The sequence below is a fragment of the Saccopteryx bilineata genome, chromosome 10 (assembly GCF_036850765.1).
Source record: "Saccopteryx bilineata isolate mSacBil1 chromosome 10, mSacBil1_pri_phased_curated, whole genome shotgun sequence".
Taxonomy (NCBI): domain Eukaryota; kingdom Metazoa; phylum Chordata; class Mammalia; order Chiroptera; family Emballonuridae; genus Saccopteryx; species Saccopteryx bilineata.
The window spans coordinates 39,802,692-39,817,767 of record NC_089499.1 but is presented as its reverse complement, the minus strand read 5'-3'; the positions used below and the strand labels follow the sequence as shown (position 1 = coordinate 39,817,767).

The window sequence follows — 15,076 nt, the reverse complement described above, 5'->3', positions numbered from 1 at the left end:
CTTCTTAGTTGTCTTGTCTTTATTTGCTTCCTAAGTTTTGGAATTTTATTTAATTACTCTTAAGTGTTAGCAGTGTTTCATGAAACATGTATTTGCCTAAAGTTTGTAAAAGTTTTGTGTTGAACCCAGATGCCCTTCTATATAAACTTGTAAATCTGTTCTTTATTCATTAATGATCACTGCAAAAATGACTAGAAATGAGATTGTACACATGGATGATTAGGATATATTTTGCAAATCTTCCAAATTTTCCTACTATTATCATCTTAAAATTCATAGAGTACTTTATTGCTTCCCAAGTTTGATAATCTTTCTTTTGTGTTTTTTGATGCATGGGAGGTTGGCAATATAGAAAAAGTGGAAATCATTAGTATGTGAGGGCCTTGTTATGTAATATTGCCAATGATGAATTCAGGTTGTTTTTAGCACAAATTTCTCTTTTTTATGCTGGTATTCTCACTGCCACATTTTGAAAACCTGTATTACACCTTAAATCTATCAATAAATGTTAGTTTTCTAATTCTGTGTTGTAGAATACTGAGGAGTTTGGGATAGCATGCTCTGAATGGCCTATGTACATTTGGGGAACAGTAATTAATTACAGTGCCTTGATTTTTACATTGTTTTTCTTTATAACATGAATTATTGAGGAATGCGAACCAGTGGCTAACAAGGATGATTAAGAAATTATTACTGAAGTAACTGGATTTACTTTATCAGGATTTGAAACCACCACAGTAACAGCATTTACTATGACACATCTTCAGTTCTTTTGATTCTTTGTTATTAAAGTGACCAAATGATCTTTCACCTTAAGGGTATAGAAATTTTAGAGCTGATACATTTTTTGTTACTTTCATTAAGTGTACATTTCCATTTAGAATTGTAAGGGTAAATAATTACTTTTATTTCACTGTGTTCTTAGTTTGCTTAAAACAACTTTCTCGGTGACCCTTGTGGAAGAAAAGTTTTACAACATGAAAAATAAGATTTTCTTTCTCATATCATAGGTAACAAATATAAGGTATTTTGAAAAATACTAAGTTCAAAGGATAGTAACAGAATCCAATACTTGAATGATATTTTAACTTTTCATCCCTCCTTTTAAAAAAATTATCTTTTTAGGCTCCTAAAAGACTCAAATTATTCCTTTGAAAGAATTTATTACATATAAGACTAAAGTTCCCTTTGAGCCCTGTGGACAAACCCCTTACCCCAGGGGTCTGCAAACCCTAGGCTGCAGACCGGTACCAGTCCGTGGGCCATTTGGTACCGGTCTGCAGAGAAAGAATAAATAACTTACATTATTTCCATTTTATTTATATTTAAGTCTAAACGATGCTTTATTTTTTAAAAATGACCAGATTCCCTCTGTTATATCCGTCTAAGACTCCCTCTTGACGCTTGTCTCGGTCACGTGATACCTTTATCCGTCCTACCCTAAAGGCTGGTCAGTGAAAATATTTTCTGACATTTAAACCGGTCTGTGGCCCAAAAAAGGTTGGGGACCACTGCCTTACCCCATACCCAGAGGAAACCACTTCTCCTATGAGATGTTTATCCTTACAGATCTTTCTTTATAGTTTTCCCAGGGGTTCAAAGAGTTACTCTTTCTGAAACTCAAGCTTGTTTACAATGTTACTCAGACATAGAAATGAATTCAGGTGTGATTAAAAAGCACAAGTATGTAGTGATTATCTTTAGCGAATGGGATTCATATTTGACAACTTGTCTTTATTTAGTTTTGGAAAAAGGGAAAAAACAAAAAAGTTAAATCATGCGGATTTCTCCACCCAAATACACACCTTGACGTTACCAGAAGTTGAGCAACTGACATCTCATTTAATCAGTCTAGAGTTTTATAAACACTTTGAACAGTACACAATGACATAGATAAGATGCAGGGAAAATATATTAGTTTGATTACCTTGGCAATTAATATTATGCTATGAAACTAATTTTTCATTGACTAGCATTAAAATCACGATAAACCTCAATTTAAACTTTTATCAAGGAGCCTGGGATATTGTAACAACTTGAAGTTTCCAGTTGGGCAGCAATGTTTATATGCAGCATGATCTTGACCAGAAAGAATTCACATTTCTTGCATTCAAATCTAGGAAAAGGAGTACAGTGAAACACATTCTTATGTTTGAAAATGTGATACGTTAAATTAAAATAGCCATATCTTAAATGGAATGATAATGGTAGCTTGCCTTTATAATAATTACAGACTTTTGAAACCAAATATTGACCAAAGTGAAAGGAAGAGGACTTTAGTAAGAAGAAAGGTAAAAATGTCAAGCCAAGTTAAAATATATATTGGAAAATCTGATTTTATCTTTATTTTTTGATGAGTCTTACAAATAGTTTAGATCATTATGGATAATAAAACCTTTAATCCATATCTGGCTGCTAAAAAAAGTATTTTTTAGTATTTTTAAATTTAAAATAAAGTAATTGCTTTCCTGATACTGTGTGGATGGGAGAGATGGTAAATTAATGTATCACAAATATTTTTTAATCCTAATAAATCACCAGTGTTTTCAGGTTATTGCATGTAATGTTTTCCCTAAATTTAGTCACTTTTAAGTTTTTAGTTCTTTGTGAATGATTAGATATTAATTTTTAATAGTTATTTTCTCTTTTAAGTGGAATATCAGTTCTGATCATGGAGATAAAATAACAGGAAACTGGGAAGGGGAGGTATTGACAAGAAGAATTGCTAACTATTACTGTATCAGTTGATAGTGCATTCCCTAAATTCTCTTCTCTACTTTTTGCTTATCATAGCTCAAAGTTTTATTTCATTATTTGGCCTTCACACCAGCATAAGAACCAAGGTGGGGTGAGAAGGGAAGCTATTCCTGACATTCAGGACTTTTGATTAAAACAAAAAATCCAGGGGAATAGTTGATGATTTTGACAGAGATAACATTAAAAAAGTTTCTTGGGGGTTTCTTTTACTTACACTATCAGAAATTTATATCCTTTAAAAAATTTTAATTTTATCTTTAAGGGTATTGCAGGATGGCTGCATCGTGTGCCTTGCTGAAAAATATAGATTTCTGTAATGAACACATCTACCAGAGTAGTAATCATGAAATAGCTTTATCAGTGGCATTACTGTTCTATTTTTGTGGTAAATATTGAAGTGGATGGAATATTTGGAATAGTAGTTCCTTTTCAGCATGAAGTAAGGAAGAATATTTATTTAGATTGAGCCCTTCACTGTTGGGCTAGTTTAATAAGTGATGAAAGGAGTACGTCTAGTAAGAATTTTCATAGATCATTTAGTCTTCAAGTAGGCCTTCTGATAAGTAGATGGGGTAACAGCTAATTTAGAGACTAATATAACTCACCCAATTTTGTACAAATAGATGATTTTAAGAGAACTTTTTCAGGTATGAAGCAAATTTTGTACTTTTCATTTTTCTTAAGGTTTTATATAAGACTCACAAGATGGGGAAGGGATTATTCAGGGCTTGCCAGCAAGGTTGGAAGGCCCAGTGGTTACAATACCTGAGGATGTAAAGTGACTAGCAGTTTGGCAGGTCATTGTGAAATAATACATTATACCAAGTAAGTTCAAGATCTTTGAACTCCAGTATACACATAATTAAGTCTCTGAGATGTTCTGGCAGTGCTTTTATTACCAGGACTAATTCAGTTCTGGAGGCCCTTAATGCTTTTTCAAGTTCCTGAATTTTTTAACTCAAGTTTTCTGCAAGTGAAGGTTTCTTCTCAGCTCCATAGGAGCCCTGAGGAGCCACAGGGATGCTGGTCAACAGAGGCAACTCCTGCTTTTGTGCAGAGAACTGTGCTTGACATTGTCCCCAAGAGGTCCTTGGTACATTCAGGGGTGAAGAGTGCTGGTTCACAGACTTTGGAAGGTGATGTATATTATTGTATTTGCTTCTGAGGAAAAGCTCTGTAAGAGGTTTGTGGCAACCTGGAGGAGTCTCCCAAATTGAGTGTGTACATCCAGACCTATTGCTTAAAATATTTTAAAGTTCTTAGTGTAGATATACACTTGCAGAAGTCAAAGCCTTTAAAAAGCAGTATGCAAATGAGAGCATCTCTTAAGAAAAAAATATCTAAAATACATATCTCCTTTTCGTGTAGACATTGGCAGCTATTCTTCATCCACTGACTGAAGCTTTCCACATTTGTCCGAAAGGTTTGAGGCTACTATTTTGCTGCCTTTGTTTCCAATTTCGGAGGGAGAGGCAGGTTCCTCTGTTTCATAATCATCAAAAGAACTGAAAGAAACAGCAAAAGTGAGTTACATTTTTTTTTTTTTTTTTTAGCGAGAGACAGGAAGGGAGAGATGGGAAGCATCAACTTGTAGTTGTGTCACTTTAGTTCATGGATTGCTTCTCATACGTGCCTTGACCCTGGGGGCTCTAGCTGAGCCAGTAACCCCTTGCTGAAGCCAGCGACCTTTGGGCTCAAGCCAGTAGACATGGGGATCGGATCATGTTGATGATCCCGAGCTCAAGCCTGTGACCCCGTGCTCAAGTTGGTGAGCCTGTGGCTCATGCTGGATGAGCCTGCACTCGAGCTGGTGACCTTGGGGTTTTGAATCTGTGACCTCAGAGTCTCAGGTCATTCATTGCTCTATCCACTGCATCACCACTAGTCAGGCTACAGAAAGTTTTAATGTCTAGGTAGAAGTCAATATGGCAAACTAGACAAAACTGGTTTGCAAAAGTAAAATCAGTTGTTAGAAGGCAGCTATAAACAACTGAGTCACCCTGGAGAAGAGTGTTCTGGAACAGAAAATATGTTCTTCCTTAAAGCCCAAGTTTATGTTAGAATTTGTTGAAAATGTGCTGTATGTATCAAGGTTTCCTAGGGGCCTTGGTAGGAATGAGAGCATTATGAACGATGCCAGCTAGGTTAGGAGAGGGTGTGCGGTCTATAGAGTAAGAGCTTTTACTTGAATCCCTTTTTAAATTTTATTTATTGATTTATAGAGGAGACAGAGATGGGGTGGGGTGAGGAACAGTAGCATCAACTCGTAGTTGCTTCTCGTATGTTCCTTCACCGGGCAAGCCCAGGGTTTCGAACTGGTGACCTCAGCATCCTAGGTCAGCACATTATCCACTGAGCCACCACAGGTCAGGCTACTTGAATATTTCATTGAAGTGACTTCAACACAAGAGTGGGGAACTTTTTCAACTCACATTGCTTTATAGCTTCCAAGACTTCCAAGAAGTACATTTAGATGTCAGGTGTGTACATGGAGTAGACTAAAGCCATTTGAACTCCACAGCATAGTCATTTTATTTACTCCAGGCTACCCCTCAGGGTGGCTTTAGGTAAGAATGACAAATATTTTATCTCATAGGAATGAAGGCTGCTTGAAGTATTAAATTGGTAAATATTATCAGTCCACATCTGAGCCCAGAAAAATATACATGATCAATTAGCAATGTCTGTTACAGTACTTGGCATAACTGGCTTAACCTTGCTATCCATGCAGTGGTTGGCAAACTGCGGCTTGCGAGCCACACGCGGCTCTTTGGCCCCTTGAGTGTGGCTCTTCCACAAAATACCACGTGTGGGCGCTACCTCGATAAGGAATGTACCTACCTATATAGTTTAAGTGTAAAACATTTGGCTCTCAAAAGAAATTTCAATCGTTGTACTGTTGATATTTGGCTCTGTTGACTAATGAGTTTGCTGACCACTGCTGATTAGTGTATGTGCTGAATTGAGCATAGCCTTGTTACCCTTTGCATGGACTTTTAACACCTGTGCAGAAATTTCTGGATATAAGAGTCCTTTTATCAAAAATGTACCTAAGCAGCTAGTGAGGGGAAATACGCTGAGGCAGGTATACCCAGTAGGAGACACCTGCTCAACTTTCTTAAAAATTTTTGAATGGAGGCTTAAAAAGGTTATCTGATCTTTGGAAAACTGAGTACTAGTTTTTGATCCTATTAGAAATTACAGCTTGGTCATTTTAGTCCATACTTACCTGCTTCCACTCTTTCCCTATCTCCTTGAGGCCTCAAAATAGCTGGCATATATTGGGTAAGGAGGCAACAAGAAAAATATTGGAAGTGAAGCAGGGTTGATGGTAAAGGCTCCATTCTGGGAATGCACTTCTCAAAAATTAATTCTAGCAATGCAGTGTCACGCACTGTGACTTTATTTCCTGTCAGTGTGAAAAACATTCAGAGTATATACAGGAATGGATCAATGTGTCTCTCTCTTACTTTCTTCTCTCTAAAACCAGTAAATAAATGGAAAAACAAACATTTTCTTCCCTTCGGTGCCCTAACTTACTGTGAGCTCTAAGTGTCTTAAACACCTCCGTACAGATCTGGGAATAAAGAGTTAAGGTCTGACCTAAGACTCATTCAGTAAATATTTGAGTTCCTGTTGCTAACCAGGAGCCAAATGCTAGGAATACAATGGTGAAAATAACCGAACGAACCAGTGCTTTCTCACAGAACATGTCTAATGGAGGCCATCTGGAATAGTGGTTAATGGTTTAGCTTTATAGCAGTGTTTTTCATCTTTGAAAGAGTTAACCATTGTGATGTATAAAGATTAGAGACAGTGATCTTAGTCGCATTCGCTAATTCTTCATGTGATTGCTACTTTTAGCCTGTATCATTGATGAAAATACTATTGGGGTTGTCTTAGATGCCTTTGGAACTTGTTGGCTTGTTTGAACAACCTTTTGCACTGTGCAGAGCATTACAAATCACGCGCAGTAGACAGAAAGCATTCGAACAAACTTGTATTCAATACATTGTACATGTGGAGTTTGGAAATTAAGTACCTGTACCAGCTTGTACCATGTACTGTTATGCGCGGGGTAAGATAAAACTGTTGTGTTTCTGGTTCTGGCTGGCTAGGTCACCAGTCCCCAAGTTTAAAAAAGGTTGAAAATGACTACTTTAGAGCATGGACTTTAGAGTTTTCAATTTCAGTTTGATCACTGAATGTGACTTTGGGCATGTTACCTAACTCCTCTGCATCAGTTTCTTCAACTAATGAGATAACAGCAGTTCCCACCCCTCATAAGGGCTGAGTGAAGATTAGGAGAGAGGGCCTATAAATGATAAACTCTTGGAAAATATTAGGTATTATTCTCAAGATGGAGAATAGGTAATAAGTGTAGAAAAAAGCCTTTTTCTGTTCTCATAGGGCTTACTGGAGGAGGATGGTGACACAATCCTATATTTGGGGCAGAGTCACAAATTTTTCATGTCATTTTGAATGAAAAGTTTTATAAAAATCCATAGTTTTCCCCACTATAGCCTCATACCAGAAATGTGATTTCTAGCAATAGAGTTGATCCAATCTAGTACATGAAGATATTCTAATGCCCTGAGGTTGGATATAGTGGAACGTCACCTGTATTTCTTTTGTCCTTTCAAGAGCAGCACTGTATACAGAGACTTGGAAGAATCTCGCGGATTGAGCGAGCTAATTGACAACTTTTTGTCAGTGTCCTGGAGACTCCTCTTACTCTAACTCAGTAGTTCTCAACTGGGGTGGTTTTTCCCCTCAGGGGACGTTTGGCAATGTCTGGAGACATTTGATTGTCACAACTGGGTGGGTCCTACTGGCATCTGGTGGGTCGAGTTCAGGGATGCTGCTAAACATCCTACACTGTGCCAGATGATGCCTCAGAACAGAATTATTCAACTTAAACATCAGTGCCGTTGTTGACATACCCTGCTTAACTCCTGCCCCTTCAGTGTCAGTGTTTCTCAGGTTCTGGACTAAGCTGTTCTCATTCTGTACTTCCCTGGGCAATCAGTCTTTCTCATGGCTTATTCGCCTATGGCTTCTAAATGTACATGCCCATTAACCTCAGCCTCTTTCTCAGCTGAAAATCACCATGTATGGCTCTTATGGTATGATGGAATATACAAACCTGAACTCTTCCTTCACAGACCCCTACCCATCAAAGCCAGAACCTTTTGTCCCAAGTTCCTCTTTCCTCTTCCTGTCCCCTCTTCTTTTCAAATCCAGCCAGTCTCTCTTACCACTTTCAGTATCACATGGATATAGTTCTGCCTCTTCTCCATTATCACTGATCTTTAGTTCAGGGCACCATACTTTAATGCTTGGATTACTGCAGTTTTCTAACAGTCTCTGGGCCTTCCCTCTTGTCACATACCTTTTGCTACTGATATACTAGGCTATTTACTGGGTCAGAATGGGTTATTGTCTTGGGACCTAATGCCACAGTACATATTTTATCAGTGGCCTTCAGTGCCCTTTCCCCCTTTGGTTAACTTACACTCATTGTAAAACCTGAGATGTCATTTGAAAGTTCCTGGTTCCCAGTACCTGTGCTACCATTTGTTTTTTAGATGTCTGTAATGGCTTCCTTATTTGTTTCCCTGGTTCTGTTCTTGCACCTCTACCAAGCTAGCAGAGTAATCTTCAAAAAATGTAACTGGGATTTCGTTACTTCCTTGTTCAACTTCTTTTTTTAGTAGTTTCTCTAGGCCCTGCATGAACTGGCCCCTGCTAATTTTTCCAGCCATATTTCCCTCTGTTGCTCACTATACCCCAGCAACACTGGCCTTTTATTTTTATTTTAATTAATTAATTAATTAATTAATTTTTTACAGAGACAGAGAGAGTCAGAGAGAGGGATAGACAGGGACAGACAGACAAGAACGGAGAGATGAGAAGCATCTATCATTAGTTTTTCATTGCGCATTGTGACACCTTAGTTGTTCATTGATTGCATTCTCATATGTGCCTTGACCACGGGCCTTCAGCAGACTGAGTAACCCCTTGCTTGAGCCAGCGACCTTGGGTCCAAGCTGGTGAGCTTTTGCTCAAACCAGATGAGCCCGCGCTCAGGCTGGTGACCTCAGGGTCTTGAACCTGGGTTCTCGGCATCCCAGTCCGATGCTCTATCCACTGTGCCACTGCCTGGTCAGGCAACACTGGCCTTTTAAAGTATCCTCAGCACACCATTTGTTTCCTGCCTCATTGCACATATTTTTTCCTCTTTCTAGGACATTTTTGTTCCCTATTTTGTTTGTTTCTTTTTTTAATTAAGTGAGAGGCAGGGAGGCAGAAAGACAGATACCCACATGCACCCCAACTAGGTCCATCTTCCATCTGGCTCCCTACTGGACAGTGTTCTGCCCATTTGGGGCTGCTGCTCTGTTGCTTGACAACTGAACTAGCGCCTGAGGTGAGGTCATGGAGCCATCCTCAGTGCCTGGGGCCAACTTGCTCAAACCAAACCATGGCAGCAAGAGAGGAAGAGAGAGAGAATGAGAGAGAGGGGAAGGGTAGGGGGTAGAGAAGCAGATGGTCACTTCTGTGTACCCTGACTGGGAATTGAACCCAGGACTTCTACATGCCTGGCCGACAATCTACTACTGAGCCAGCTGGCCAGGGCTTTTTTTTTGGAGAGACAGGAAAAGAGTGGGGGAGATGAGAAGCATCAACTCATAGTTGCTTCTTCCCTTTAGTTGTTTACTGATTGCTTCTCATACCTGCTTTGACCAAGGGGGCTCAAACCAAGCCAGTGACCTCTTGTTCAAGCCAGAAACTTTGGGATGCTTTCAACCCTGTGCTTAATCTGGCAAGACTGCGCTCAAGCTGGTGACCTTGGGATTACAAAATGGGGCCTTCAGTGTCCTGGGCTCAATCCACTGCTCCACCACTGGTCAGGCATTCCCTGCTTTTTGCATGACCCTTCCTCCTTTCCTTTCTTCCTTCCTTCCCTCCCTCCCTCCCTTTGTTCCATCCTTCCTTCTTCACAGAGAGAGTCAGAGAGAAGGACAGATAGGAAGGGAGAGAGATGAGAACCATGAACTCTTCATTACGGCACATTAGTTCATTGATTGCTCTCCCATATGTGCCTTGACCGGGGTGGTACAGCAGAGTGAGTGACCAGTGATCTTGGCTTCAAGCCAGTGGGCTCAAGCCAGCAACCATGGGGTCATATCTATGATCCCACACTCAAGCCAGCGACCCCATGCTCAAGCTGGGTGAGCCTGTGCTCAAGCCAGGGACCTTGGGGTTTCAAACCTGGGTCCTCCGTGTCCCAGTCCGACCCTCCATCCACTGTGCCACCACCTGGTCAGGCTTAACCTTCTTGTCATCTCTCCAGGAAATTCTTCCCTCAGCACCCTAAGTTGCAAGCCTCTCTTCATTTTGGTTCACCCTATTTATTTCCTTCATAATTATATAATGTCTGTCTTCCACACCAAACTGTAAAGTGTCCATGTAGCTCGCCATCTCCTTGGGCTATAGTGTAATGCCTGACACTAGGGGCTTAAATTGAATTGTTGAATGATATTATCTAATGCCCTTGTGAAGTGCTGTATCAAGTTGTTGGGAAAGGCCAGAGTCAGTAAAGTGGTGAGGGTACAGAAGTCATCTTGAAGTCACTAAAAGTCAGGATTATAAGAGCCTTAATTTTTATCCTGCTCCCAGAAATTCCTGAAGGATAGTGTTAATTCCTTCTAAATGACCTCTTCGTCCCTGGCCGGTTGGCTCAGTGGTAGAGTGTCGGCCTGGCGTGCGGGGGACCAGGGCATATAGGAGAGGCACCCATTTGCTTCTCCACCCCCCCCTCCTCTCTGTATCTCTCTTCCCCTCCCGCAGCCGGGGCTCCATTGGAGCGGGGATGGCCCGGGCGCTGGGGATGGCTCCTTGGCCTCTGCCCCGGGCACGCTGGAGTGGCTCTGGTTGTGGCAGGGCGACGCCCCGGAGGGGCAGAGCATCGCCCCCTGGTGAGCAGAGCATCGCCCCTGGTGGGCGTGCCGGGTGGATCCCGGTTGGGCGCATGCGGGAGTCTGTCTGACTGTCTCTCTCCATTTCCAGCTTCAGAAAAATACAAAAAAAAAAAAAAAAAAAAATTAAATGACCTCTTCCAGGTTAATTAGTAGGCCATTGGGATTTCTCTGGGTTCCAATGAAGAGAATTTTATGACATATTCTGTGCTAATTTAACTGGTATTTTTTTTTTAATAATTTCTTTATTTATTTTAATTTTTTATTTTTTACAGAGACAGAGTGAGTCTGAGAGAGGGATAGACAGGGACAGATAGACAGGAATGGAGAGAGATGAGAAGCATCAATCATTAGTTTTTCATTGCGCATTGCAACAGTTTAGTTGTTGATTGATTGCTTTCTCATATGTGCCTTGACCGTGGGCCTTCAGCAGACCGAGTAACCCCTTGCTGGAGCACGCCACCTTGGGTTCAAGCTGGTGGGCTTTTTGCTCAAACCAGATGAGCCCGCGCTCAAGCTGGCAACCTCGGGGTCTCGAACCTGGGCCCTCTGCATCCCAGTCCGACGCTCTATCCACTGTGCCACCGCCTGGTCAGGCTAACTGGTAATTTTTAAAAAAATTTTTTTTACTTTTTGCTTTCTCTTCTTTTTACTTATTTGTTATAATTTCAAAAGTAAGCCTGACCTGTGGTGGCGCAGTGGATAAAGTGTCGACCTGGAAATGCTGAGGTCGCTGGTTCGAAACCCTGGGCTTGCCTGGTCAAGGCACATATGGGAGTTGATGCTTCTGGCTCCTCCCTCCTTCTCTCTCTCTGTCTTTCTCTCCTCTCTCTCTGTCTCTCTCTCCTCTCTAAAAATGAATAAATAAAATAAAATAAAAAATTGAAAAAAAAAAAAAGTAAAACTGAAGGTCTAATATTCGAAGGTAGAGGGAGTCCCTAGCGCAGGCAGGGATTCTGCAAATGCCAGGCTTGTAACCAAGGAGAAGGCAGAGAAGCCTCTGCTTTCTCATTGTTCCCCTGACAAAGCAGATCACCTCAGACTGATGAGACGTTTCTCATGTCAGAACATAAACCAGGTGATACCGTAAGTAACGGACAAGAGGAATTGCCAATTGTGTCAATCATATTGCCTGGTACATTTTTATACGGCTTGGTTTGACTAAATATAGTTGTAATCCATTTCTGTTGCTAAGCATCATATTTTTATTAGGCAAGGTACTTATTTGAAAATGCAAACTAAGTCTGGGTCTTGTAGGGAAGTACCTGGAAAAAAAGGGACAGACTCTAAATGTCAATGGCTTGGGTCAGTTTGAGCTTCCAGAGTCGTGTGGTAGTTTTTTAAATCTACCTCACAAACGAGTCCAGGGAATGACCTGCTTTCATCTTGCAGCCTACTTTATTTTATTGCCATCTCTGTGTGTCTCATTTCACATATCTTTCCTGTCAGCTACAGAGAGGCTGAGCTACGGCTACGGCTGCTGAGCTGTGTCTATCTACAGTCATGTGGTGCAGGTGACAACAAAACAAATAGCTCACTCAGGTGAGCAAGCGCTCTCCAGAGCAGGGTGACCTGTGGTGGTGCAGTGGATAAAGCGTCGACCTGGAATACTGAGGTCACCAGTCTGAAACCGTGAGCTTGCCCGGTCAAGGTACATATGGGAATTGATGCTTCCTGCTCCTCCTCTTACCCCCCATGGCAGGAGAACAATCTGGCAGGAGAGCAATCTGGGAGAATCGTTAACTGGTAATTTTTGAATCAGTAAAGGGGTCAAAGGAATAAAGCAGAACTCACAGGGTTCACAGTTCACTGAAAATCCTAGGTATCAAATTTAGGACAAAATCTTTTTATTTTCTTTTTTTTAAGTCAGAGGAGGGGAGATAGTGAGACAGACTCTCCTACATGTGCTCCAACCAGGATCTACCTGGCAACCCTCCATCTTGGACCATTGTTCAAATGGGTCAAGCTATTTTTAGTGCCTGAGGCCGACATACTCGGACCAACTGAGCTATCCTCAGTGCCTGTGGCCAGTGCTTGAAACAATCAAGCCACTGGCTGGAGGTAAAGAGGGAGAGAAGAGGGAGAGTGGGGGGAGAGAAGCAGATGGCAGTTTTTCCTGTGTGCCCTGACTGGGAATTGAACCTGGGACATCCATACACTAGGCCAGGGGTCCCCGAACTACGGCCCGCCGGCTGCATGTGGCCCCCTGAGGCCATTTATCCAGCCCCCACCGCACTTCCGTAAGGGTCACCTCTTTCATTGGTGGTCAGTGAGAGGAGCACAGGATGTGAGTGTAAAGCATGACATTGCTCACATACAGTACTACTTCCGGTGACGCAGGACGCGCGTCACGGCTCCGGAAGCTGTCATATCACTTGTTACGGCTAGCAGTGACAAATATGGAACCGGACATTGACCATCTCATTAGTCAAAAGCAGTCCCATAGTTCCCATTGAAATACTGGTCAGTTTGTTGATTTAAATTTACTTGTTCTTTATTTTAAATATTGTATTTGTTCCCATTTTGTTTTTTTCTTTAAAATAAGATATGTGCAGTGTGCATAGGGATTTGTTCATAGTTTTTTTTTATAGTCCAGCCCTCCAACAGTCTGAGGGACAGTGAACTGGCCCCCTGTGTAAAAAGTTTGGGGACCCCTCCACTAGGCCAATGCTCTACCCACTGAGCAAACTGGCTAGGGCCAAATTCTTTAATTTAGTATTAGCGTAGTATTGTTAGCATAAGGGAAAATAATGGTTCATGTGTTTTTTGCTAGCAATATGATTGCATTTATAAAACTGATTCTCTAAAAAGTTTTCCCTTTCAGATGAACAATTTTCCAGACAAAAGGATTAAGGCTGGTTCTCAGATTCCTGGGATGGAAGTTTAATAGCCGGAAAGAGCAGAAATAATGACTGGCACATACGTGGTCTGACAAACAATTTGTATGCAGTTTCAGAGTATTGTCTGGGTGTTGTGGTTTGATTCGTTTTGGGATTCTGATTATTTACAGGGCCAATGGGATAGAATAGTTGATTCAGGGCTTGTTTCAGGAAATCTAACACTTATGGTGGCTGTAAGCATAGAAGAAAATGTTAAGTAGCCTGATCAGGCAGTGGTGCAGTGGATAGAGCATCGGACGGGATATGGAAGGACCCAGGTTCAAGACCCCGAGCTCACTAGCTTGGACCCAAGGTCGCTGGCTCGAGCAAGGGGTTACTCGGTCTGCTGAAGGCCCGTTGTCAAAGCACATATGAGAAAGCAATAAATGAACAACTAAGGAGTCCCAACGAAAAACTAATGATTGATGCTTCTTGTTCTCTCTGTTCCTGTCTGTCCCTATCTATCCCTCTCTCTGTAAAAAATAAATTTAAAAAAATGTTAAGTAGTTCTCTAATTTGGAGTCTATAATGCTTTAGTAATAGGACTAGAAGAATTTTACCTTTACACTTTCCAATTAAAAACAGGTATCCTAAGCCATTGATATAAAATGGATGAACTGAAATACTTGGGAAGTTGGAAATTTGGTTAATGAATTTCCCTGTTGACCCATTCAATGACTAGAAAAGCTTTGGAACTTTTTAAAAAATTGATTTTAGAAAGACAGAAGGGGGCAGAGAGAGAGAGAGAGAAACAGTCATTTGTTGTTCCACTTAGTTGTGCATTTACTGGTCACTTCCTGTATGTGCCCTGACCAGGGATCGAATCTGCCACCTTGGTGTTTTGGGACAATGCTCTGACTCAGTAACCAGCCAGGGCCTTCAACTCTTGTTAAAGTTTCTAATATGTACCACCCACTCTTCTGCCTCAGAAAGTTGATATTACTTCATTTGTTATGGCTGAAGATCTCTTGCAGTTTCCCAGGGTCATGAGTCATCACTTGTTAATTCTTTTTTATTTTGGATGTAGATAGTATAAAAAATTCTGTTAAATATATTCTAATTATGAACTTGAAGGGAGGGACAAGGTTTCATTCATTTTTATTACTAACCACAGTGCCTGGCTTATAGCAGGTACTAGTGAATATCTATTGAAAATAAATTAAAATTGGGTTTTGATTTGTTAAATGCAGAAAAATGAAAGCACATTTTTTTTTTTATTTTTTTTTTTAGGGGGAGGAGACAGGCAGGAAGGGAGAGAGATGAGAAGTATCAACTTGTTGTGGCACTTTAGTTGTTCATTGCTTTCTCATATGTGCCTTGATGGTTGGGGGGCTCCAGCTGAGCCAGTGACCTTGGGCTTCAAGCCAGAGACTTTTGGGCTCAATGTCTATGATCCTACGCTTAAGCCGGCGACCCTGCACTAGCCAGATGAGCCTGCGCTCAAGCTGGCAACCTTGA

At 41.1% G+C, this 15,076-nt stretch overlaps 1 protein-coding gene across 6 annotated transcripts in view; it reads right to left on the bottom strand.

The window, feature by feature from the left end:
* Window positions 1-1,713: 1,713 nt before the first annotated feature.
* Window positions 1,714-15,076, bottom strand: part of PPP2R3A (protein phosphatase 2 regulatory subunit B''alpha) — a 239,225-nt gene continuing 225,862 nt past the window's right edge. For all 6 annotated transcript variants that reach the window (XM_066244971.1, XM_066244967.1, XM_066244966.1 and 3 more), the window contains one exon: window positions 1,714-4,262. In XM_066244971.1, the coding sequence (XP_066101068.1) occupies window positions 4,136-4,262 (127 nt within the window). In that variant the 3' untranslated portion in view covers window positions 1,714-4,135. The remainder of the gene's footprint in view (window positions 4,263-15,076) is intronic.